The 27,562-nt window shown below is 39.1% G+C and overlaps 2 protein-coding genes across 3 annotated transcripts in view; both read left to right on the top strand.

Moving 5' to 3' along the window:
* ZBTB41 (zinc finger and BTB domain containing 41) overlaps positions 1–1,098 on the top strand; it is a 59,608-nt gene extending 58,510 nt beyond the window's left edge. Inside the window, exon 12 of the mRNA XM_035281312.3 lies at positions 926–1,098. Coding sequence (XP_035137203.1) covers positions 926–982 — 57 coding nt within the window. The 3' untranslated portion in view covers positions 983–1,098. The remainder of the gene's footprint in view (positions 1–925) is intronic.
* Positions 1,099–5,492: 4,394 nt separating this feature from the next.
* The window catches only part of ASPM (assembly factor for spindle microtubules), a 75,864-nt gene continuing 53,794 nt past the window's right edge, over positions 5,493–27,562 (top strand). For both annotated transcript variants that reach the window (XM_017966522.4, XM_002760606.7), the window contains exons 1-7: positions 5,493–5,987; positions 14,311–14,454; positions 14,598–16,074; positions 18,658–18,753; positions 19,405–19,551; positions 21,059–21,304; positions 22,255–22,322. In XM_017966522.4, the coding sequence (XP_017822011.4) occupies positions 5,691–5,987; positions 14,311–14,454; positions 14,598–16,074; positions 18,658–18,753; positions 19,405–19,551; positions 21,059–21,304; positions 22,255–22,322 (2,475 nt within the window). In that variant the 5' untranslated portion in view covers positions 5,493–5,690. The remainder of the gene's footprint in view (positions 5,988–14,310; positions 14,455–14,597; positions 16,075–18,657; positions 18,754–19,404; positions 19,552–21,058; positions 21,305–22,254; positions 22,323–27,562) is intronic.

Raw genomic sequence — 27,562 nt, 5'->3', positions numbered from 1 at the left:
TGTAGCCTTTCTAGTTACTGTGAAGCCGCTCTTGGGCCTGTCTCTAGATGCTTAGAGGAATCTGACAAGTAAAATAAAATGAATAGTGTGTCTGCATCTGTGTCTCTGTTTATCTCTCTCTTTTAAATAACCAGTAACCGTAACTACACAGCTCTGCACTGAATGACCTTATTTCAGTTTGCCTAAAACTGAACAAGAGGTGATGGTTTGAGATGAGTTTCTCACTAGGAGCAGCAACATCCCAACCAATATATAATGAGTTGATAAACTCAGAAAAAATTAGGACTTTAAAGAAAGTTGTATTTGGATATTCTAAGATTCAGTGCCAAATTTAAAATGCCTAAAAATGTATTCTTTAATAAGGAACAAGTAGCATTTCTAAAACTTTAAGTAGTGTTATAGTAAATGTTACTTTCTGTTAGAGTGAACAATGGATAATGTGAGAATAATTTTCTAAACAATTTCTAGAAACTAGACAGTTCTTCCTTATATCCTACCCCTTTCCACATTTCTCTCTTGGTATAGTCTGCCATGTGAGGATTTTTGTTTGTTCGTTTGTTTGAGGGTAGAGGGAATCCTCTCCTTATTTCCTCTAAAATTATTTTTACTTAAGAAACCTTTTCCCTATAACCTTAGCATGCTTTCTGCTCTTTCTCTTTGGAAGTGGCATTAATAAGATAGGTATAATAGGACTAAGATGTGTGGAAGATGAGAAAAGGAAGGTTTTGTAGAGAGAGTGCTTATGTTTGTTTACTCTTCATGTTTCAACTTGTTGTGTATTGATCATAAATCTATGATCTTGAGAAAAATCCTAAAACAATTTAAATTTAGCCTATGCAGCCAATTATATAAAGAGAAATTAAGGATTATATTTAGAGCACAGAGGTTATACAAGAAATATAACTTTTTCTGGTCAAATTCTTAGGCAAAGAAAAGTAATCAGTGCTTGCGTTGCTGTTGGAGATTCCAAAAGATGTACTGAATGAAGAGCATGTACACATCTCATTGTTATTGCGCCTTTTTTTTGCTTGGTATTCCTGCTTGCATTAAAGCTGGCAATGTACTGTGATGTAATTAAAAATTTTTTATTCCTTCCAACGATTGGACTCTTCTTATCCCTATAGATAAAATTGTATTACAGTTGATGAGTGTGGCTGCCAAAAAATCATACAAATCTGGGTATTTAGCTGTTCCACATTATGTAGTAAATGTTTTGATTACGGGGATTTACAACTTATATTAAAGTTGAAATGCTTTTGAACTTGTTTTCAGTCTCAAATCATAATTTTTGTTTTTAATTAAGGATTCTTTAAAAGCAATGACAGAAAAATCTAAAATATCAGAATTCATTATTGTGACTGTGTGTAAAATATCTTGTGAGTTTTCTACATACTTTGGTTGTCTCATGTTTCCTAAGTATAAATGTCTTCATAGAAAAATTCAGTTCTCTGTGAGGAATAGGAAGTGTACTGTATATTGAACTAGTTATTTGTTATTTTGATATTTAAAATAAATATGAAGTTCTTTGGTCCTAATACTGCATATGTAGGTTTTATTGAATCACATTTTCACAGAATGGGAATGCAGTACTCTGCATGCTTTCATAAAAATTGAATGCAAAGACCATGAACAAATTGAAAACCAAGCAACCTGCAGCACATTTTAAAATATTTTCTCATAAGCTGTATATTTTGAAATATTTTATACATTTAATGTATAAACCATTAAACTAATGAATTTTAAGTGTCATATAAATTCAAATATTATTGATGAATTTTATGCTTTTTTTTTTTTTTTGAGACGAGTTTTCGCTCCTGTTACCCAGGCTGGAGTGCAATGGCGCGATCTCCGCTCACCACAACCTCCGCCTCCTGGGTTCAGGCAATTCTGCCTCAGCCTCCCGAGTAGCTGGGATTACAGGTGCGCGCCACCAAGCCCAGCTAATTTTTTGTATTTTTTTTTTTTTTTTAGTAGAGATGGTGTTTCACCATGTTGACCAGGATGGTCTCAATCTCTTGACCTCGTGATCCAAACCGCCTCAGCCTCCCAAAGTGCTGGGATTACAGGCTTGAGCCACCGCGCCCGGCCGAATTTTAGGCTTTAAGTAGTCATATTATGCTGTTTTTTAGAGAGAGAAGTCTGAGTGTAGTAATTCATTAGTAAAATGAGTTATTCTGTATAATTGAGAGGGGCCACTCTTATCTCTAATCCCCCTCACTCCCAGATGCATACATTCTGGTTACAAGAGAAATGGTTGTTGGTTGAAGGCATAAACTGTAGGCTATAGGACGGTACCCCCCCAAACTTGCAGGTTGTTATCTCTATCTGGCACCATAACTGAGCCTCCAATAGGCTTTCTCTTTTCTATCTTGTCAGCTGCTTCTGAATGTTAGAAGACCAGTAAATGCTATGGGCATGAGCACATTTCTCCGAAAAGAGTCTTCTGATTATAGGCAATGTTGTGTGTTACTTAGTTTACTATTGCTGTCTAATAAACTATACTGAACTTAGTGGCTTCAAACAACAAACATTTATTACATCACAGTTTCTGTGGGTTAGGGATATAGGATGGGTTTAGCTGGGTGGTTTTAGCTCAGGGTCTCTCATGAGATTGAAATCAAGCTGTTAAGTCAGAGCTGCCATCTCTAGAGGCTTCACTGGGGATGGACTTCCAAGGTCACTCGTGGTCCTTGGTCTCAGTTCATCACATGGCCTCTCCACAGGGCTGCCTAGTGATATGGCAACTGCCCCAGCCCCACCACTTTCCCGAAAGCAATCTAAAAAGGCATGCCCAGGATATACGTTGTTGTCTTTTATAACCTAATCTCAGAAGTGATATAGTACCACTTCCATATTCTATTGTGAGTAACTATTCTAGTCCACATGTTAGGGGCACAAATTAAACTCTCCCTCTTGAAGAGAGTATAGCAACAAATTTTTGGACATATGTGAAAACCATCACATATTCATTGGTTATAGATAAAGCTATAAATCTACAGATAATGGGGGCAGGTATAGTAAACTATACACGGAAAAATATATTTATCCCAGAGAGGCAAAATATTGTTACTTCCATAATAGAAAGGATTTAATGTAACAATATGCCACAGGTAGCTGAGTGGTCCCATGGGAGAATGGAATTAGATCAGATGTTCAGCATCAGCCTCTTTTAGTAGGTTAGGTACTCCACTGGGGCTTTTCACATCAGCTTTGCAAGGGAAACAACCTTGAGCCCATTCTTATCCTCCACTACTGCTGCTGTAGCCACTTTGTAAATAAGCTCAATGAGCAAGCAAATGGATCCCTGGAGAAAGAAACTGACCTCCCTCCACAGGATAGATTCTCTTTTTTACCTGATTTTTGAGCTCCTTCTTGGCCATGGATATTCTCTGATGGGCATTTACATGGAACACAAATTTAACTTCATTTACCTATTTTGAGTGGACTTTTTATATACCTCGCCTCTCCAGACCACGTTGTCCCCAATGTTCCATTTTGTTTTCTCCAAAGCTTTGACCAGCTGGCCAACCTGTCAGCCATGGTCCGTTAATCAGCATAGAGCTTTACCTTGGGCCATGCTCTCTTCCTTAAGAAGTGGACTACCAGGCCTACCATCCAGAATTCTTACTGAGAGTATTCCCATCCACCCCTAAGGAGAAGCTGTAGTGCAAGTCCGTTTATATCTGACCTACCATACAATTTCATCCATAATCAGGTCTTTTTCTTGTGAAATTATCATTAGGAAATACCCAGAGAGAAGTGGCGAAGTAGTAGAGTAGTAAAAGATTCTTACTAAAATCTGAGTCACCTGTTTGTATCACTTACTTGTGTATTAGGGGCCTGCTTAGCCCTGGGCTTATAGATTCTGCTTTTGTTTGATAATGCAATGTTGCTTTTCACATAAAATTTTATGGTCCTTTAGATTAGATCCCAGGTCAGCAAATTTTTTGAAAAGGGCCAGACACTAAATATTTTAAGCTATGCAGGCTATATGTTTTCTGTCACAGCTATTCTGCCATTACAATGTGAAAGCAGTCATAGACATATGTAAATAAGTGGGCATGACCTTGCTCCAATAAAACTTTATTTACAAAAAAAAAAAAGGAGCCAATGGGTCAGATTCAGCCCTCAGGCCATAGTTTGCTGACCCTTGGATTAGGTAATGGTTGATAATAAACGGTTTGTATCACGCAGTCACTTATAGTCCTTTGATAAGTCATTCAGTCCCTACCATAACCTAATAGCACAAATCAGAACGCCTTCCCTCCCTATAAAACCCCACGCCTGAGAGGAGTCAGGCGTGACTTCTCTGGCCTCTTTCCCCAGGACCACAGAACCTTGCTCAGGAGCCGAATAAATTGGCATCTAATTGTTCTGATGCAGGCCTCAGTTTCCTCATTTTAAACTTGGCAATAAATCTCACAAGACCATAACCCTTACACAAATAATGGTACCTATACTCTAAGAGATATCTCATAGGTTTAAGGTGAAGGTTGAGACAAATATGTAAAGGATTTTAAAAAGTAGACACTCAGGCCTGCAATCCCAGCACTTTGTGGGCTGATCACTTGAGGCCAGGAATTTGAGACCAGGCTGGCCAACATGGCAAAATCCCTCTGCACCAAAAATACAAAAATTAGCTGGTCTTGGTGAGGCGCACCTGTAATTCCAGCCACCAGAGAGGCTTAGATAGGAGAATGGCTTGAACCTGGGAGGCGGAGGTTGCAGTGAGCCCAGATCACACCACTGCACTCAAGCCTGAGAGGGCGAGGCTCGGTCTCAAAATAAATGAATTAATAAAATATCCCTAGCATATGGTAATATGTAAGCTATGATTATTATTAAATCCCTACAATTAAAATAAAAACTGACACGTTATTTGTGAAAGACATTGCCAGTCAAAACGATCATTTATGAATTACTGGGTATCTCAGGTTTCATTTGTTTACCTGGTTTCCTTCCCAGCGTCCTGAGGTAATCAACATCATGTAAATGTACTGAGTCCCTGCTATGGTCCGTCACTAAAATAAGCATGTTCACACAAACTAATTATCCTTACATCACCATTCAGCCCTGGAAACCGTGAAAATTAATATAATTCTGGGGGGGGTATGTATATGAGAGGAGTGACGTAAAACAATTTTTGCCGGCTTCAGTTTTATCTATGATTGTTCCTGGAAACCGCAATTATTAATACAGGTGTTGTGGAAGTGCTGTGACTCCCTTCCCTTCAGCACAAAATCTAAAGGCGAATTTCAATTCTAAGCCCCGGGTCTTAGAAGAGAACCAGGACTCCGCTACCGTTCTCATCTCCTCCGCAGACAGCGATTGGCGGCCGGATGCAATCATTCAAATGCAGCGTCGCCGTCTCATTGGTCACGAGATGCTGCTCACCGATTGGCCTCGTGATGAGGTGGGCGGTGCCCGGAGGCACCCATTGGTGGAGGCGGAAATTTTAAACAGTCAAAACCCCATACTTGTTTAGCTTCCCTATTCAACTTGCGAGTTTGTTGGGATTGTTTTCGGTTTTTTAGGGTGTAGGTTACTGGAAAAGAAAAGGGGCCGAATTCACTCCCCCGACCTCTACAGCCGCCCCTGAGAGGAAGCGGTCAGCGTAAGTCCTGGACCCCCGCTCCGGAACAGCCTCGTGGGAGCGGGGCAAGAGATCCAGGCGGGGGCTCCAAGCCGTCATGGCTACCCGGCGAGTGGGGCGAGGCTGCTGGGAGGTGAGCCCGACCGAGCAGAGGCCGTGCGCGGGGCTGCGGGTCCCCGCGACCCAAGAGGAGTCGACTTCCCCTCCGGTCCTGTTTCTTAGCCACTTCCGCAGGTCTCCTTTCCTTTGCTTCGGGGACGTTAGCCTAGGAGCCTCACGGACGCTGCTTCTGACCCTGGACAACCCTAATGAGGAGGTGGCTGAAGTGAAGATCTCCCACCTCCCGGCCGCACACCTGGGCTTCAGCGTGTCGCAGCGCTGTTTCGTGTTGCAGGTAGGCCTTGGGAGGAGCTTGCTCCAGGCCCGGTGCTCGATTCTCCGCTATCTCTCCTGCCACCTTCCTCAGGAGGGATGACGCTTAGAAAACAAATCCGAAAAGACCCTTAGGTAATGGGGGGTCAGTTCCCTTTCACTCAATAACTGTATGCGTCAAGGGTGGTCCCCTAACGCATACACATGTTTTTATTTATATATTCTCTAAATGAAGGCTAGGGTAGACCTAATTTAGTCGGTGACCAACTCACGCGCATTTAGCATCTTTAGCAGCAAGTTATATAGACTTATCTGTTAAATTGATAAGCACTTTTAATAGACTCAAGGCGTTGTGAAATGTTCTTGCGGTTCTAAATTAATAGAAAGTGCACTTTTTTAAAAAGATTGACGGGAGTACCTTGGCTAAAGCAGCTTTTTTGATTACTTTCTATCAGCCTTCTTAATGTGCATTTTAGTTTCCATATGAACCCTTAGAGTCGAGGTAACCGTTTTTTTCTGGTGATATAGTGAGCTTTGTTTGGCTAAATGTGTACAATAAAAACCACAACAAAAAACTAGGGTTGTTTTCAGTATGTATGTGTAGTATGTGTGCACAGTTTAGTATTTTAATCCTTTTTTTCTTTGCTGTCAGTATAATTTTAATGGTGCATCAAATTTAATTTCATAAATGTTTTGTAGCAGGAGCGGCTGCAGGAAAGGATCTCTCGGACATTGAATACAGGAGGAATTTATTTCAGCTGGGAGTAAGGTGCTTAACAGCTAAGCTCGTCTAATATAGGGAGGTTCAGCCTTTATATAGGCTTATACTTTAGATGTTACACGTGGAAGAATCTTAGGTTCATAGTTTTAGGTTCAGAGACCTCACATGTGAAAAGGTCTCTGTTTATAGTTGCAGGAATTACATATGAAAGCGTTCTGGTTTACAGTTTTAGGACTCACATGTAAAAAGATTTCTGGTTTGATCTTGTTTTAAGTAAAAATAGTGCCTTCTGGAGAGTTTCCCCAAGGCCTAGCCTGTTTTCAGGAAGGAGATCAGGAGGCGCCAGCTGGCCTGCTCTATTTTATTGAGATACACAGTGGATGACTGAAGGGGAGGGAATCCCAAATGCCTGGTCTCCCTCCTCATCCCCCCCTTTGAGACTCTCGCTATTTTATAATATCAGTGAGAGGTCTCACTTTCATTCTAACCTTCCAGGTTTTCTGAAGAAACTGATAATGTTTCATATGATATACTTAGTATTTTTGGTTAACTACAGCAGTGATGAATCCCTTAATCATCTGAAGGAACAGGGGGAGTAGACAAGGGAGCAACAAACAAACACTTATTATAACACTTATGATGAGGGTTTTGAATCCTCCTAAGGATGAGAACTAACCTGTAAATAAGGACTCAGGGTTAAATCCGTGCCATACCTGTACAGGTGCGTGTGCTAGTTTTGTCATGTCTCACACAATCCTTTCTACTGCTTGCCCCTGGTCATCTATGTGCAGACAGCAGTTGGTTAGATTGAGTTTTCCACAGACTCTTCTTTCGGCTGCTAGCAAATAATTTAGGGCCAGCCGGTTCTGGTAAATCATATTTCTTATTTGAGGTTTGTTGTTGTTGTTGTTGGGCTAAAAGGGACAGAGCTTTGCTTGTTGAGTATTTTTAAAACAGCCTGCAACTGGTTGACCTGGTTGAGCATGTAAATAGGGGTCTGGTATTCCTATGAGCCATCCTCTGCCCATGTGGCTGGCTCATAATACTTAATAGTTTTCTCCGGTGTTTACTTATCTGTCCATTCTCCTATCTTTAGGTTTCTTTTTCTTTCTAGCAGAGTAGACTAAATACATTGATAGCCCACTTCTTTTAACAGATAATAGGAAGAAAGAGGGCTTTTAATGATGCCTATGACACAGCTACTTGTTTATCTCATGGATTGCACACTTTATATTGAGTACCATGATATAAACGGGTTCCCTTCTGTGTCCCTATACATTTATAAGAACTGTAGGATAAAAGAGTGACAGTAACTTTTACGCCCTACCTGGTGTACATACTGAGGGCATTCTTTAAAATTAGTTAATGCTCTTACTGTACAAGTCTAAATATTAAGAACAAGTCTCACGATGAATTTCTCCATGCTTTGGCCGTGCGTGGACCAGCCAGCTTCTAGGATGTGGCTGGAGCAAGGCTTGTTGTCCTTTGTAAGGTGATTCTGCAGTTCTTGCCTTGATCCAAGTCTCAGGTGTTGCTGGTTTTTACACAGCTGTGGTGGATTTAGGCTGGGATTCTTTTTACTTTTATAGCTGTGGGATTGGTTAGGATCAGGTTTGAGGTCTCTTATTGTGGCTTTAGAGGGACTGTACTCTTGTCTTTTATCTACACGTGATTACTTAGTGAGAAAGGGTGAACTGGGTAGAAAAAGGCTTACAGAACATTTGTTATTTACTCAGGTTGAAGTATCCTAAGCGATTCTCCCTAGGGCTAGTAACTAGCATCCTAACTCAATCTCTCCCCACTCCTGAGGAGTTCCTAGGAGTGCTCAGAGTAGGGGAGGGGGCCTATGGTATAAGACTTTATAGGGGAATATCCTGTTTTTCTTAAAGGGGGTGCCTCTAATTTTGAATAACACTAAGGGAAGTGCCTGCACTCACTTTAATCTTGTTTCCTGACACACTTTCTCTAAGCTGTTTTTGATGGTCCAATTCATTTTTATACTTTTCCGGAACTCTGAGGTCGGTAGGCAGCATGGAGTTTCTAGGTGATACCCAAGGCCGTTGCTGTTTTCTGGACTAAATCCACAAATGCTGGTCCGTTGTCTGATCTGATGTGCAGTGGCAGCCTAAACCTAGGGATAAGATCTCGAAGTAGCACACGGATTATTTCATGGGCCTTTTCAGGCTTACCTAGAGTATGGGCACACTAGGACTAATAAATATTTATGTCCCCCACACTTGGACATTTCAGTAAAGTGTACCTGGAGATCTTTAAACAGAGCTGCTCTATAAGCTTGATTGCCAGGGAGAATAGTTGGGACCCTTCCTCACGTTGTGTTGCTGACATGTAATGAATGCATCACTGTGCCACAGTTTTAGTTAAGGCTGATAAGTGTAAGATATAAAAGTACCGACCCGGCATCTTTTCAAGTGACTCTTAACCTAAACAAGTGGTCTCATGTATGGCTTGTACAACTACTGCACATAGCGGGTCCTGGTATTTGGCAGGCTTACCAATGAGGTCTTTTGGTATTCATTAGAGTCACTGCTGTGTGGGGTGCTTGATATTTACATTTTTCTCAGAATTGAGGCTAGAATCTTTGATTGCTATTTTTCTTCTTCCTTTTTTTTTTTCTTTTTGACAGCATGAAAAGGCTGTGTTAAAATTGGCTAAGCCCAAAGCCAGGGCTAACAGAAGTTTCACTTTTAGCTTCTGCCCCGTTCGAAGGGTGTCTTATCTTCTCCCCTCCCCTCTTTGTCACCTTGTGTAAGGATTTGGCCAGTACTGCGAAGTTTAGAAATCTACAATTTATAAAACCCACCTCTCCCAGGAGCTCTCTCACCTGCTTTTTAGTCTCAGGTTCTGTTACTTTGCAAGCGGCTTGCTTCCTCTCTGCTTCTGGGCTGCGTTCCCTCTTCCAGATGTCGAGCCTCAGATACTGCATTTGCTTTTTTGGCAAATCAGGGCTTTCCTTTTAGACACTTTATACCCACAATCCTCCAGGTGCCGAAATAAGGCATTTGTTTGCGCGCCTGACTGCCATGGGGTGTCCCAATAGAAGGTTATCGGCATACGAAGCCAGAATGCGAGCAAGAAGCTTCTGGGGGATGGTCACAGGTTAATGCCTCCCCAGTGATGATGAGAGAGTTTCTGAGTCGCTGGGAAGCTGGGTTCAGGTGCATTGAGTGGTTACACCTGCTTCTGGGAAATGCAAATAGTTTTTGACCTTCTAAGGTCAGTCTAATGCTAAGGAGGTATTCTTTAAGTCTAAGTGAACTAACTAACCGCTGCTGGCAGTAATCTTAACGGCATGTATAAGTTGGGTGCAAAGCCATGCAAACCTTGCACCTGCCTGGGCGATAACATCAGTCCTCTGCTTCTGGCTAGGAAGTCGCCACCCTCCTTCCCTAGGGACAGTGAGAGCCTGGATGACCCCCGACAGAGGCAGTTTTAGCTGCAGGTAGTCTTCTTTGTTGCATGGGATAGTGGCCCTCGATTTGCACAACAGGTTTGCCAGAGAAGGGGGGCAGGGGCAATTCATTAAGTACAAGAAAGTTTGTTCTCTTAATACTTTAATAGATTTAATAACACTGGCTTTGTTCTTTTCAATGGGGGTTACAGGGCTGTCGTCTGGCCTATGGGCTCTTTGGGGGCATATGAGTCTAGCCCCCTCTCTTTTAATCCAGTGGCCCTTCCATTAGATTGAACAGAGCCCCTTCACGCTCATTTGGATCCTCCTGTTTAGGATCGTCCTGTTCCTCAGTTAACTGTGGATATTTTTTCTTCCACTGTCTTATTGTTCAACAGAATACACACTGATCGCATTGCAGGCCCGGGCGGGCAGACTGGGGGGTTTCTAGGAACCTCCCTTTTTTCATACTCTTGGGGGTTCTGGTAATCTGCAGGAACATGCTCCTCCAGCCAGTTAGAAGTAGCTTGGATTATTCGCTGCCTTTCGTCTGTATTAAAAAGATGCATAAGCAGCTGATGGCAATCAGCCCAAATAGGATTATGAGTCCGAATAATAGTTTGCAGTAGACCAATGAGAGCTTGGAGTTTCTCGGTATAAGACGGGTTGTTCTTTTTCTAATTGATAAGATCAGCCGAGGTGAACGGCAGGTACATGAAAACATGCCTTTCTACTATGTGGCCATCCTTGTCTACTCCTCTGTACCTCTGCTGTCTTAAAGCCATCTGCACCCCGGCCTTGGGTCGCAGACGGGCTGCCAGACGGGGAGTTCCCTCTGGGAAGCGGGCAGCAATGGGCGGAGTTTTTTACATTCTCTTTTGTCTGCTCTGGAGGATTTTAGGCCTGTGCAGCTCTGGTGGGAATGCTGAGGCCTCTGGCCCAGGGACAGAGATTCTGCCTTTCTTGGCTTCAAGGGGGATGGTGGTTTCTAGCAGTGTGTCCCTTGGCTACTAAAAGAGTCGCTGCCTGCTCTCTTAGCCACTTCGGAGGGTTTAACACTGACTGCAACCAGGAGTCTATGTATGGAAATTGATCGAGGTGTTCTAGCTTGCCTTATATAACCTCATGCTTTACTTTGGAGACAAGGGACCTGTCTGGGATCCCCTTTGGGGGCTAACCTACCCTAAGTGCTGGCCAATCTTCCTTACATAAAATCCTTAATTTTTCTGGTGTCATAGTTACTTCATAATTCCTACTAAATCCCTTCTTGAAATTTTTCAGCTTGGTTTCTAAAGGGGTGGAATGGCTATGGAAATGAATTAACATTTCAAAGAAACAATTCCTACAGCTAGGAGAGTGCTATTTACTCGCAGCAGTTCCTGTTCCTGCCTAGCAAGACGCAGCATGGAGCACTCTCCAATTTACATTCACTTTAATCCTTTTACAACGCCCAGAGGCTTCTTCACTCAAGCCTTCTTTGGCTGTCTCTAATTCTTACAAATTGCTCAACGCAGAGGCCCTTCCTAATGGGCCTGATACCTTTTACGACTGATGAGTCTGGTAGGACACATCTACACACACAGACACATTCAATTGCTCTCCTAATTCAAAACTATAAGCAAAAGCTTCCAAGGTTGCAGAGAGCTACCTTCCAACATGCCGATCTGGCACCCATGGGTGATCAGGCCACGCTTCCACCCAAAATGGGGTGGGCTACTTTCCCAGGTTCAATCTTCTCTTATAGACACACATCCGATTACTGTCTTTCCAATTCAAAACTATAAGCAAAAGTTCCAAGGTTACAGAGAGAGCTACCTTAGAACGTGCCAATCTGGCACCCGTGGGTGATCAGGCCACGCTTCCACCCAAAATGGGGTGGGCTACTTTCCCGGGTTCAATCTTACCAAATTCAGTGTCCAGACTTCCCTAAATATTCGTTCCCCCTCGGTGTTCAGCCACTGGGTGGATCAACACTGCAGGGCCTCCTTGCTCTGCTCTGGTGAGGCTTTTCCACCAGGCAAATACCTGCCCGGGAGCAGTCTTAGGCTGCGTCACCCCAGCGAGCAGGAGTCCCCCTGCAGGGATGCTCCACAGGGCTAGGCAAACTACCTAAGAGACCTCCCCCCGCCCCACCCCCGCCCGCCTTCTGCTATCCTCGCTTACTGGTCAACGCACCAAAAATGTAACAGGAGCGGCCGCGGGAAAGGATCTGTCGGACACTGAATACAGGAGGAAGGAATTTATTTCAGCGGGGAGTAAGGTGGCATAAGTGCTTAACAGCTAAGCTCGTCTAATAAAGGGAGGTTCAGCCTTTATATAGGCTTATACTTTAGATGTTACATGTGGAAGAATCTTAGGTTCAGAGTTTTCATGTGAAAAGGTTTTGGTTTACAGTTTTAGGACTCACGTGAAAAGGTCTCTGTTTACAGTTGCAGGAATCACATATGAAAGGGTTCTGGTTTACAGTTTTAGGAATCACATGTAAAAAGGTTTCTGGTTTGATCTTGTTTTAAGTAAAAATAGTGCCTTCTGGAGAGTTTCCCCAAGGCCTAGCCTGTTGTTTTCAGGAAGGAGATTTAGGAGGCCCCAACTGGCTTGCTCTCTTTTGTTGAGATGCACAGTGGATGACCAACGGGGAGGGAATCCTAAATGCCTGGGTCTCGCCCCTCAGTTTCAAGAACTCCTGTAGCTTTCTTTTACTGCATTGCATTTGCAAGAGTAATGCTCCAATCCCCTTCACCAAAAAGACCAGAGAATTTATGTTTTTATTTTGACTGATGTGACCTTTCCATTGAGTAGAACCTCCAAAAGTGAGAAAACCATTAGCTGAGGAGATCTGAACTAGTAGGCTAATAACTTCAGTAGGCAGAAAAAAAGAGATTCTAATCTGAGGTTCCTTAACTTGTGTGCCACCTGTCTACACTTCAGAACCTGTCCGTCCTGGCCCTCTGTTTCATGATCAGAAAGAAAAGGGGCCGCTTTTCCTTTCTTTGGAAAGAGATTTCTTTCCTATCCACTTAATACTTTAACTTAGTCTTTTTGGTTGTAATGTGGAACTAAATTTTGTTGTTATTTTTAGAATAAACTTTCATAGAGTAAACATGCACTATTCTTATTTTTTAAATCAGTTGTTTATGATGTTATATTATTTCTCCTTTAAAACAAAAACTTGTCTGTTTCTCCACAAAAACAATATTTGTTTTGTCATGTCAGCATTTAAATTTGACAGATTCTATCTACCTGCCAGGTGTAGGGTGTAGTTATTGAAGTCCAAACTCTGGCATTAGACTGCCTGGATTCTGATAGGTACCTGCATGAGTTTGGCTGACTTTTGTGGATGTAAGTTACTTCATCTGTAAAATGTGCATAATCATAATACCTGCTTCCTAAGATGTTAACATTAAGTGAGTTTTCTAGGATACCTGCACTTAGCCCTGGAACAATAGTAACTGTTTAAGAAATCTCAGTATGATGATGTGGACTTTAGAGGAATCTGTGGGGAGGAAAGAATTCAGTTGATCATCTTTATATTTCTTTTAAAATAAAATCTTCATAATACAGGGTCATTATGTGTGAAATAGAAGTACTCTATACATCTACAAAGTAGAAATATACAATTAAATCTTTCGAAACCACTCAAAATGATTTGGAGACTATCTGTTCCATTGCTTTAATACAGTTAAGATTTTATAATAATTTTATTTTATTGTGAACCTTGTTACTACTAGGGACTTTTTTCTTTTTCTTTTTTTTTTTTTTTGAGACGGAGTTTCACTCTTGTTACCCAGGCCGGAGTGCAATGGCGCGATCTCGGCTCACTGCAATCCTCCTGGGTTCAGGCAATTCTCCTGCTTCAGCCTCCTGAGTAGCTGGGATTACAGGCACATGCCACCACGCCCAGCTAATTTTTTGTATTTTTAGTAGAGACGGGGTTTCACCATGTTAACCAGGATGGTCTCGATCTCTTGACCTCGTGATCCACCTGCCTCGGTCTCCCAAAATGCTGAGATTACAGGCTTGAGCCACCGCGCCCGGCCCTGGGACTTTTTTTCTTTAAATGAGCAGATAGAGAAGGAAAATTATATTCAATTTATTAAATGTTAATGTATAGAGTGTTGATTAACAATTATTAAGCCCTACTGTAAGTTACATATAATGTGTTTTGGTTATCATATAATTACTACTGTAGTTATATAATGTATTGTTTGATTATAGCCTAAAGAGAAAATTGTTATTTCTGTTAACTGGACACCAATCAAAGAAGGCCGAGTAAGAGAGATTATGACATTTCTTGTAAATGATGTTCTGAAACACCAAGCTATATTATTAGGAAACGCAGAAGAGCAGAAAAAGAAAAAGGTAATGTTTTAACCATTCTGTGATTTACTCTAAGAAAGTGTTTTATGTAAAATTTATTTTGATAACAGGCTTGAAGTAATATTGCTTATTTAAAGGTAATAGTAGCTACATTCTTAATTGGTATATTTTGCTTATTTTTGCAGAGGAATATTTGGGATATCATTAAAAAGAAGAAAATTTCAGCCTCTACAAGTCAAAACAGAAGGGTTTCAAATATTCAAAATGTTAAAACATTTAGTGTTTCCCAAAAAGTTGACCGAGTTAGGAGCCCACTGCAAGCCTGTGAAAATCGAGCTGTGAATGAAGGTGGTTCCCCAAAAGAAAACAATTATTTAACACTTGAAGAAAATAAAATACTCCTATCACCTATTAGCCCTGCGTTCAATGAATGCCGTGGTGCAACTTGCTTGCCACTTTCTGTACGTCAATCTACTGCCTACTCATCTTTTCATGCATTAGAAAATAGGGAACTGTTGAATGTGGACAGTGCCAATGTTTCAAAAAATGATTTTAATGAGAAAGTTGTTTCTGAAACTTTTTTAAATTCCATAAATGTTAATGACCAAAGTGGAGAGAATAATAAACTTATTCTTGCCCCAAACTGTTCTTCAACTTTGAACATTACACAAAGCCAAAGAAATTTTCTAAGTCCAGATTCTTTTGTAAATAACAGTCGGGGAGATAATAATGAACTAGAATTAGGGATATGTCTTTCATCAGACATGTTTATGAAAGATAATTCAAAGCCTGTGCATTTGGAATCAACAACTGCACGTGAAATTTATCAGAAAATTTTAAGTCCAGATTATTTCATAAAAGATAATTATGGACTAAATCAGGATCTAGAATCAGAGTCAATTAATTCCATTTTATCCCCATATCAATTTTTGAAAGATAACATGGCATGTATGCGTACATCTCAGCAAACATGTAAAGTACCACTATCAAATGAAAATTCTCAATTCCCGCAATCTCTTCAAGATTGGAGAAAAAGTGAAGTTTTCCCATGTATTTCTGAATGTCAGCCTTCAAAATCTCCCAAAGCTACTTTTGAAGAACTGGTAGAAATGAAGTCAAATTGCTGCAGTTTTATAAAACAAAATCAGCCTAAATTTCCTGCAGTTAAGGATATTTCTAGTCATAGCTACAATAAACAACCTAAGAGACGCCCAATACTTTCTGCCACTGTTACTAAAAGGAAGCCCACCTGTACCAGAGAAAACCAAACTGAGATTAATAAACCAAAAGCAAAAAGATGTCTCAACAGTGCAGTGGGTGAAAATGAAAAAATAGTAAATAATCAAAAGGAAAAAGAAGATTTTCATTCTTATCTTCCAATTATAGATCCAGTATTAAGTAAATCTAAAAGTTATAAAAATGAAATAACACCGTCTTTGACAACAGCTTCAGTTGCTCGGAAAAGAAAGCGTGATGGAAGCATGGGAGATGCAAGTGTGAGAGTTGCGGTTACAGAACATACAGAAGTGCGAGGCATCAAAAGAATCCATTTTTCTCCCTCAGAGCCTAAAACATCAACTGTTAAGAAAACAAAAAATGTGATAGCACCCATCTCAAAACGTATTGGCAACAGAGAGAAATTAAGCCTGAAGAAGAAAACTGGTGAGTCTTGTTTATAAAATCTACTGAAGTAAGCCAGGCGCGGTAGCTCACGTTACCCCCAGCACTTTGGGAGGCTGAGGTGGGCAATCATCTGAGGTCAGGAGGTCAAGACTGGCCTGGCCAACATGGTGAAACTAAAACTAGAAGAAAAAAATTAGCCAGGCGTAGTGGTGCCTGCCTATAATTCCAGCTACTTGGGAGGCTGAGAGAGGAGAATTGTTTGAACCTGGGAGGCAGAGGTTGCAGTGAGCCGAGATCTGCCACTGGACTCCGGCTTGGGCAACAAGTGAAACTCTGTCTCAAAAAAAAAAACATACCTGTAAAGGGCATACTTCCTTTTGGTTTAGTAAATCTGCTATTGATAAGGTTGTATTAAACTTTACTTGCGTATTTGCTAGTACATTTCGTTAGCAAATGTGAATATAGCTTATGTGACATCTTGTACCTGTTAACTCTTGTTCTTTGCTTTTGTTGTTTGCTATGGATATGTTCTGATCAGTAACAAATTCTTTGATTGTAAGGAACATACTTATTTTAATTTCCTACAAGATGTACAATAAAAGATAGATGAATGGATAAGTAAATAAATGAATAAATAAGCCACTGAAGTGTTGACACTCACACCTGCTGTTTGTTTGAGGCAGCCACCTGGTTGAGCCTTTTTGCTAGATACATTTATTTGGCTGATATGGTGCCTACTATATGAGGTGCATTTTTCTAGGCGCTGTACACAGGAAGGAAAGGTATCATTCCTGTCCTCAAGTTGCAGTCGGTCCTGTGATTTTGCTTTGCTCAGGGAATTACAGAAGCAGAGGGTTTGTGTGTAAATTGCAATAAATTTACATTTATATTTCATAATGTAATGGTTCCAAGAAAGACTTCCTAAAGAAGAAAATGGTTCCAGGTAGAGGGACTAATTTCTGTAAGATTTTAGAATGAGGAATTTCTCCTTAGAAATGTACTTTTTAAATGTTCAAATTCATAGAAGGTTACAATCTAATATTATGTTGCAATTTAATTATATTCCTTATTTTCACAATTGATAGAGGTTTGAGATCCCTTTATAACAAGGGTAAGCAAACTGTTCCTCTACTGGTCCAGACGGTAAGCATTTTAGGCTTTGCAGGCCATGTAGATCTGCATTGCAATTACTCAACTCTGCTGCTCTTGTAGGAAAGCAGAAGGTGGCCATAGACAATGTGCCACAGTGAGTGTGGCTGTGGTTCAGTAAAATTTTATTTATAAACACCAAAATTTGATTTTCATGTAAGTTTTGTGTTTTGTGAAATTTTATTTTGAATTTTTTTTAACTCTTTACAAACGTAAAAGCTCTATTTAGCTCTTGAAACATACAAAAATAGTTTGGAGGATTTTGCATGGGAGATGTAGTTTCTTATTAAATCTTTGCTTATATTTAGTAGCAGTGCTGTTGTGAAACCTGTTTTTGAAAGAGTAAACTGCTATTCCAGTAGGTTATTTACTACTGTGATTTGTATTGTGTTTTCTTTGGTAGCCACCTGGCATTATATCAACAATCCTGGTGACATACTTGGGAATCAGCCTTTTACTCTCTATCACTCTTCTCATAAGTTGATATTAAGGCTTGTTGCTTCCACTATTAAAATAACTCTCCTCTGATTTGTCTCCCTTGACTCTGTTTTAATTTGTCTCACCATATCTACCTTGGGTCATTGCAATAACTGCTTTGTCATTTTCTCTTTCTAATCTTGACCCTGCTCATTCCATTGTCCATACTGTTTTCTTAAATATAACTGAGGGTTTTACTTCCTTGATTAAAATTCTTCGCCTGCATAGTAGGTGCTTCAAAGTGATTAATAGTGGAGTCTCTAACTATACTGCCTTGGTTCAAATTTTTGCTACTTACTAGCTTATGTGACCTTGACCATGTGGCTTAATTGCTCAAAGCCTCAGTATCCTAATTACATACATTGTGGTAATAATAGTATACTTCTCATAATTATGTGAGAAAAAGATTATGATAGTGCCTAGCACGAAGTATTTAACTATTAGCTGCCACTATTATTTTTAATATTGTTGAAATCCTCCCTACCTCTTCCAGCCTCTTGCATGTCATTTCCTACATGTATTCTTTCCTTCATCCTTATTGCAGTTATGGCAACAGGCCACATTCCTCATGCCTGATTTTAATTTTAGGAGTTAACTCAAGTAGACTCCCATCTGGGAAGGCACTTCTACCATTTTTAAACTTCTTTTTTACCAGACTGAAAACCACCTCAGGGCTAGAGGCATATTTTTCAATTCTGCATATTCTCAGCACCTAGCAAAAAGTCTGGAATATACAGACACAATAAGTTGTGGTTGAATCTAGACTTTAGCCTCTATAAACACAAAATAAATTGTGGTTTATAGTCTGTAACTTCTGTATGTTGGTTTGATAGACCACTGAATTCATAGCATTGGTGCCTGGAGCACAGTGGTTATTAAATATTTGCTAAATGAATATGATTGTGAAGAATCCAAACTAACTTTCAAATCACTTGTCTATTTAGGGAATTTATTTTATATTTCAATGCTCTCAATTTTTTTTCTAATTTATTTTAGAGTTCAAAACTCCAATATTTAAAACAAGTAAAAGGACAAAACCCATTATCACCGTGGCACAGTCTAATTTGACCTTCATAAAACCACTAAAAACAGGCAAGTATTTATTATACTTAAACTCTCTGAAAACATGACATTGAATGAAGCGTTAATTGCATTTCACATGGAAATGAATTGATTTTTGTTGTTGAATAAAAGCCTGGAAGAATTGTTAAGTGTTTATTAAAATGACAAGATATTCTGTCAACTTCCTGTTTGATAAAAGAAAGACCAAATGTTCAATAAATCAGTAGGTCACTATAGTAATCGATTGCATATTTCAAAATAGCTGGAAGAGAATAACTCATGTTTCTAGCATAAAGAAAAGATAGATATTTAAGGTGATGGCTACCCCAAGCACACTGATCTGATTTGTATCAATTCTATGGTTATATGATCACATGTACCTCAAAAAAAAATGTACATCTATTATGCATCAATTATAAAAAAGATATTCTATCAGACTTTAATGCAGGTGATTCATGGCAGTTCAGTGTTTTTAAATAACCAGGAAATACTGCTTTACTTTTCCGCATTTTGCTCTCATCACATTTCATAACCAAAATGCTTTCAGCTCTTTCCAGCAAGTAGTAGAAAAGCAAATACTATTTAGTGTTTTTAAGATGGTATTGCTAGTAAAAATGGCTTTTAATATATTTTGTATAATAAGAGAAATTTTCTTATGCAGTAACCTAATTGTATTCTTAGGTATTCCCAGACACCCAATGCCATTTGCTGCAAAAAACATGTTTTATGATGAACGCTGGAAGGAAAAGCAGGAACAGGGCTTCACTTGGTGGCTAAATTTTATATTAACCCCTGATGACTTCACTGTAAAAACAAATATTTCTGAAGGTAAACGTTAAATTACTGTTTAAATTTAATAGTATTTCTAACAGACCAAATTTTTAACATGGTTTGTCATTGTTTAATTTTACATAGTTATTATAATTAATGGCATAATTCACTGTTCATTAGCCTAAATGCTTATATAGGTAAGAATTTTTACTTACATAAATTTATATATGTAGATTTTTCATACCAAAAGTACTGAAATATACTTTTTGTTCTCTATTCACTCCTCTTAGTCAATGGGCAAGTCCTGTGTGGCTTGCCCACTTTGGGCATATTTTCCCCACTGTTAAATATCTTGGTTTAAGAAGTATGTCAGAAAGATATAGGATTATGAGGAAACTGAACACCAATTCATATGAGGAATTTTTTAAACATTTCAGTGTTTATTCTAGAAAAGAAAAACCTTGGGAAAGGGACAAGGTAGAGATGTGCCTTTCAAACATGTGAAGTGTCTCCTTGTGAAAGAGAAGGAACCTTAACTTTTGTGCAGCTCCTGCATAGAAGTTATAGGGATCAATTTCAGCTCAAGATAAGGAAAAATTCTTATAAATGTTAAAATTGTCAAACCATTATATAGGCTAACTTTTAAAGTGATGATTTTCCTCTTGTCCTGGCATTCAGACAGACACTGGCTTATTTTTGTCAGAGAAGCACATGTATAGGATGTTTTCCTGTTTTGTTTTTGGAGACGAGGTCTCACTCCCTCAGTCTGGAGTGCAGTGATGTGATCGCTGTTCACTGCAGCCTCCACCTCCCAGGCTCAAGCCATCTTGCTCCCTCAACCTCCCAAGTGCATACAGGTGACTACAGGTGTATGCCCCCATGCCTGGCAATTTTTTTTATTACTATTTTTTGTTTTTGAAGAGACAAGTTCTTGCTGTGTTACCAGAGTTGGTCTTGAACTCCTGCGCTCCAGTAATTCACCAGCCTTGGCCTCCCAAAGAGCTGGGATTACAGGTGTGAGCAACTGTACCTGGCTGGATTTTTGTATTAAAAGGGTTTTGAATTAGATGCTCTCTAAGCAGTGATCTTAGAGATCACGTCAAAAAGAAAAAAAAAAAAAGTTGTTCTTTTTTTTTAAAAGGAAGCAAAGCCCCATTTTTAAAATTCTCTTCTTGAAAGAAAATGTGTTTTATAAAAGTTTAAATTACATTGCAAAATTCAACTGATTTTTTAAAAATTATATTTCTTAGAAACTTGACTTTCATTAATCTGTAAAGAAGATGGGAACAAATAAACCAGTTAGGTTAATTCATTAGTCTGGATTAGAGATAATCATGTTTGAATTTATGTGATAGCAGAAGCATTGAGAAGTGGTTAGACTTGGAGTATATTTTGCAGGTAGAGCTAATAGGTTGCAGTGATAGACTGGCCTAAGGAGTCAGCTTGGGGAGGGGTGAGGAATAGATTCTGTTTTTACCATCTGAAATTACATTTTATTGCTGGATTTAAGAATATGTAGAGATATCGTTTAACCAGAAACATTCTTTCTTTTGTTTTTACCCAGTAAATGCTGCTACTCTTCTTTTGGGAGTGGAGAATCAACATAAAATAAGTGTTCCTAGAGCACCTACAAAAGAGGAAATGTCTCTCAGAGCTTATACTGCTCGGTATAGGTTAAACAGACTACGTCGTGCAGCATGCCTTTTATTTACTTCTGAAAAAATGGTTAAAGCTATTAAAAAGCTTGAAATTGAAATTGAAGCCAGGCAGTTAATTGTTCGAAAAGATAGACACCTATGGAAAGATGTGGGTAAGAACATTGCAGAAATCTTGACATTAATTCTTTAAAAGTATTCAAGAGATTTTGTGGGGTTTTTTTCCCCCAGCTTTATTGACGTATAATTGACAAATAAAAATGGCATATATTTAAGGTATGTAACATGTTGTTGATACGTGTATATATTAATAAATGATTATAATAAGCAAATTAATATATCTACTCACATAGTTACCTTTGTGTGTACGTGTGGTGAGAACATTTAAGAAGTATTCTCAGCAAATTTCAAGTATACGATTCACTTGTTTTTAACTATAGTCATCATGGTATACGTTAGATCTCCAGAATTTATAAGTTCTGTGTAACCGAAACTTTGTACCCCTTTGACACCATCTCCCCAACTCTCTACCATATTCCCTGGCAACCAACATTCTATGTGCTTTTATGAGTTCAACTTTTTTAGATTTCACATATAAATGAGATAATACAGTATCTGTTTTTCTGTGTCTAGGCTATTGCACTTTGCATAATATCCTCCAGATTCATCCATGTTATCACAAATGATAGGATTTCTTTGATTTTAAGGCTGAATAGTACTTCATTATATATATATATTTAACATATATGCATACACACACACACCCCCACATTTTCTTTATCCACTTATTCATTGATGGACACTTAGATTGATTTCATATGTTGGATATTGTGAATAATGCTGCCATGAACATAAGAATGCAGGAATCTCTTTCAGATACTGATTTCCCCAAAAGATTTTGTATTTCAAAGCTAGGTATAGATGCATTATCTTTGCTGCCAAAGAGATCATGTATATTTAAGACTAGAAGTGTATTTTATTTAAATTAACTTATTTCATATAGGCAATTATTTTTTTCCCCAGTGATATACTCTCCATGAAGTTTTATTTTTTGTCTCTCTTTGATTATCCATTTGAACATGTTTGCCTTTGACATGTATTTCAGGAGAACGTCAGAAAGTCCTAAATTGGCTGTTGTCATACAATCCTTTGTGGCTTCGAATTGGTCTAGAGGTAAGCACACAATTCAGATTTTGAAAACAATATGTTTTTATTACACATTTTTTGTAGAATAGACTCATTTTATTAAAATGTGGTTTTACTTATAAAACTTATAAAATCATTAGGTTAGCCTGATTCATCTTTTAGTGTAAAATGTAAGACCCATTAATAAATGCTTATTAGGTAAATAGACTATGCCATTATATATTATTACACCATATTGTTATACTACATTTTACTGTATAGTCTCTTAAATAAACATAATTTGGTACTGGATGTAATGACACCTATAGTAAACTCATTTTTGAAAATTTACAAATGCAAAGACAAGGCTGCTTTGAATACATTTTCTAATTAAATTCTTAAAACCCAGTGAGGTATGTATTATTATTTCCACTTCACTAACAAAACAGAAGCTTAGATGTTAAAGTGACTTGCTGTATACCAATTAATTGATCAGGAATTGAACCTATACCAATCTGATGGAATAGTACTCATAAAAATGCCATCAGGATTTCCATTATTTATCTAGTACTTGGCTCTGTAATATCTAGAATGTTAAAACCAATTTAATTAGAAAGCTACTATTAATAATTGTTTAAAGATAATTTTTATGAAAAATATCTGTGCATCCCTATTTAGTATTTTACTAGTATGTTTTCACACTTTTTTTTTTTTTTTGAGGTTTCTTACCTTCTTTTTTTTTTAAATTTTTTATAGGATTATAGGTTTTGGGGTACATGAGCAGAGCATGCGAGACAGTTGCGTAGGTACACACATGGCAGTGTGCTTTGCTTTTCTTCTCCCCTTCACCCACATTTGGCATTTCTCCCCAGGCTATCCCTCCCCACCTCCCCCTCCCACTGGCCCTCCCCTTTTCCCCCCAATAGACCCCAGTGTTTAGTACTCCCCTTTCTGTGTCCATGTGTTCTCATTTTTCATCACCCACCTATGAGTGAGAATATGCGGTGTTTCATTTTCTGTTCTTGTGTCAGTTTGCTGAGGATGATGTTCTCCAGATTCATCCATGTCCCTACAAATGACACGAACTCATCATTTCTGATTGCTGCATAATATTCCATGGTGTATATGTGCCACATTTTTCCAATCCAGTCTATAATCAATGGGCATTTGGGTTGATTCCAGGTCTTTGCTATTGTAAACAGTGCTGCAATGAACATTCGTGTACATGTGTCCTTATAGTAGAACGATTTATAGTCTTTTGGATATATACCCAGTAATGGGATTGCTGTGTCAAATGGAATTTCTATTTCTAAGGCCTTGAGGAATCGCCACACTGTCTTCCACAATGGTTGAACTAATTTACACTCCCACCAACAGTGTAAAAGTGTTCCTTTTTCTCCACATCCTCTCCAGCATCTGTTGTCTCCAGATTTATTAATGATCGCCATTCTAACTGGCGTGAGATGGTATCTCAATGTGGTTTTGATTTGCATCTCTCTGATGACCAGTGATGATGAGCATTTTTTCATATGATTGTTGGCCTCATATATGTCTTCTTTCGTAAAGTATCTGTTCATATCCTTTGCCCACTTTTGAATGGGCTTGTTTGTTTTTTTCCTGTAAATCTGCTTGAGTTGTTTGTAAATTCTGGATATCAGCCCTTTGTCAGATGGGTAGACTGCGAAAATTTTTTCCCATTCTGTTGGTTGCCGATCCACTCTAGTGACTGTTTCTTTTGCCGTGCAGAAGCTGTGGAGTTTGATTAGGTCCCATTTGTCTATTTTGGCTTTTGTTGCCAATGCTTTTGGTGTTTTGTTCATGAAGTCCTTGCCTACTCCTATGTCCTGGATAGTTTTGCCTAGATTTCCTTCTAGGGTTTTTATGGTGCCAGGTCTTATGTTTAAGTCTTTAATCCATCTGGAGTTAATTTTAGTGTAAGGTGTCAGGAAGGGGTCCAGTTTCTGCTTTCTGCACATGGCTAGCCAGTTTTCCCAACACCATTTGTTAAACATGGAATCCTTGCCCCATTGCTTGTTTTTGTCAGGTTTATCAAAGATTGTATAGTTGTAGATATGTTGTGTTGCCTCCAGTGCCTCTGTTTTGTTCCATTGGTCTATATCTCTGTTTTGGTACCAGTACCATGCTGTTTTGATTACTGTAGCCTTGTAGTATAGTTTGAAATCCGGTAGTGTGATGCCCCCCGCTGTGTTCTTTTTGCTTAGAATTGACTTGGCTATGCGGGCTCTCTTTTGGTTCCATATGAAGTTCATGGTGGTTTTTTCCAGTTCTGTGAAGAAAGTCAATGGTAGCTTGATGGGGATAGCGTTGATTCCGTAAATTACTTTGGGCAGTATAGCCATTTTCACGATATTAATTCTTCCTAACCATGAACATGGAATGTTTCTCCATCTGTTTGTGTCCTCTCTGATTTCGTTGAGCAGTGGTTTGTAGTTCTCCTTGAAGAGGTCCCTTACATTCCTTGTGAGTTGTATTCCTAGGTATTTTATTCTTTTTGTAGCAATTGCGAATGGCAGTTTGCTCTTGATTTGGCTTTCTTTAAGTCTGTTATTGGTGTAGACGAATGCTTGTGATTTTTGCACATTGATTTTATATCCTGAGACTTTGCTGAAGTTGTTTATCAGTTTCAGGAGTTTTTGGGCTGAGGCAATGGGGTCTTCTAGGTATACTATCATGTCGTCTGCAAATAGAGACAATTTGGCTTCCACCTTTCCTATTTGAATACCCTTTATTTCTTTTTCTTGCCTGATTGCTCTGGCTAGAACTTCCAGTACTATATTGAATAGGAGTGGTGAGAGAGGGCATCCTTGTCTAGTGCCAGATTTCAAAGGGAATGCTTCCAGTTTTTGCCCATTCAGTATGATATTGGCTGTTGGTTTGTCATAAATAGCTTTTATTACTTTGAGATACGTTCCATTGATACCGAGTTTATTGAGGGTTTTTAGCATAAAGGGCTGTTGAATTTCGTCAAATGCCTTCTCTGCGTCAATTGAGATAATCATGTGGTTTTTGTTTTTGGTTCTGTTTATGTGGTGAATTACGTTGATAGACTTGCGTATGTTGAACCAGCCTTGCATCCCCGGGATGAATCCTACTTGATCATGATGAATAAGTTTTTTGATTTGCTGTTGCAATCGGCTTGCCAATATTTTATTGAAGATTTTTGCATCTATGTTCATCATGGATATTGGCCTGAAGTTTTCTTTTCTTGTTGGGTCTCTGCCGGGTTTTGGTATCAGGATGATGTTGGTCTCATAAAATGATTTGGGAAGGATTCCCTCTTTTTGGACTGTTTGAAATAGTTTTAGAAGGAATGGTACCAGCTCCTCCTTGTGTGTCTGGTAGAATTCGGCTGTGAACCAGTCTGGACCTGGGCTTTTTTTGTGAGGTAGGCTCTTAATTGCTGCCTCGACTTCAGACCTTGTTATTGGTCTATTCATAGTTTCAGCTTCCTCCTGGTTTAGGCTTGGGAGGACACAGGAGTCCAGGAATTTATCCATTTCTTCCAGGTTTACTAGTTTATGTGCATATAGTTGTTTGTAATATTCTCTGATGATGGTTTGAATTTCTGTGGAATCTGTGGTGATTTCCCCTTTATCATTTTTTATTGCATCTATTTGGTTGTTCTCTCTTTTCTTTTTAATCAATCTGGCTAGTGGTCTGTCTATTTTGTTGATCTTTTCAAAAAACCAGCTCTTGGATTTATTGATTTTTTTGAAGGGTTTTTCGTGTCTCAGTCTCCTTCAGCTCAGCTCTGATCTTAGTAATTTCTTGTCTTCTGCTGGGTTTTGAGTTTTTTTGATCTTGCTCCTCTAGCTCTTTCAATTTTGACAATAGGGTGTCAATTTTGGATCTCTCCATTCTCCTCATATGGGCACTTATTGCTATATACTTTCCTCTAGAGACTGCTTTAAATGTGTCCCAGAGGTTCTGGCACGTTGTGTCTTCGTTCTCATTGGTTTCGAAGAACTTCTTTATTTCTGCCTTCATTTCGTTGTTTACCCAGTCGACATTCAAGAGCCAGTTGTTCAGTTTCCATGAAGCTGTGCAGTTCTGGGTCGGTTTCTGAATTCTGAGTTCTAACTTGATTGCACTATGGTCTGAGAGGCTGTTTGTTATGATTTCAGTTGTTTTGCATTTGTTGAGCAGGGCTTTACTTCCAATTATGTGGTCAATTTTAGAGTAGGTGTGATGTGGTGCTGAGAAGAATGTGTATTCTGTGGATTTGGGGTGGAGAGTTCTGTAAATGTCCACCAGGTTTGCTTGCTCCAGGTCTGAGTTCAAGCCCTGGATATCCTTGTTGATTTTCTGTCTGGTTGATCTGTCTAGTATTGACAGTGGAGTGTTAAAGTCTCCCACTATTATTGTGTGGGAGTCTAAGTCCTTTTGTAAGTCATTAAGAACTTGCCTTATGTATCTGGGTGCTCCTGTGTTGGGTCCATATATGTTTAGGATCGTTAGCTCTTGTTGTATCGATCCTTTTACCATTATGTAATGGCCTTCTTTGTCTCTTTTGATCTTTGTTGCTTTAAAGTCTATTTTATCAGAGATGAGAATTGCAACTCCTGCTTTTTTTTGCTTTCCATTAGCTTGGTAAATCTTCCTCCATCCCTTTATTTTGAGCCTTTGTATATCCTTGCATGTGAGATGGGTTTCCTGGATACAGCACACTGATGGGTTTTGGATTTTTATCCAATTTGCCAGTCTGTGTCTTTTGATTGGTGCATTTAGTCCATTTATATTTAGGGTTAATATTGTTACGTGTGAATTTGATACTGCCATTTTGATGCTAAGTGGCTGTTTTGCCTGTTAGTTGTTGTAGATTCTTCATTATGTTGAAGCTCTTTAGCATTCAGTGTGATTTTGGAATGGCTGGTACTGATTGATCCTTTCTATGTGTAGTGCCTCTTTTAGGAGCTCTTGTAAAGCAGGCCTGGTGGTGACAAAATCTCTGAGTACTTGCTTGTTCGCAAAGGATTTTATTCTTCCTTTACTTCTGAAGCTCAGTTTGGCTGGATATGAAATTCTGGGTTGAAAGTTCTTTTCTTTAAGGATGTTGAATATTGGCCCCCACTCTCTTCTGGCTTGTAGAGTTTCTGCCGAGAGATCTGCTGTGAGTCTGATGGGCTTCCCTTTGTGGGTGACCCAACGTTTCTCTCTGGCTGCCCTTAGTATTCTCTCCTTTATTTCAACCCTGTTGAATCTGACGATTATGTGCCTTGGGGTTGCTCTTCTTGCGGAATATCTTTGTGGTGTTCTCTGTATTTCCT

Source organism: Callithrix jacchus, chromosome 19, assembly GCF_049354715.1.
Source record: "Callithrix jacchus isolate 240 chromosome 19, calJac240_pri, whole genome shotgun sequence".
NCBI lineage: Eukaryota > Metazoa > Chordata > Mammalia > Primates > Cebidae > Callithrix > Callithrix jacchus.
This window is presented reverse-complemented; position numbering and strand designations above follow the sequence as displayed.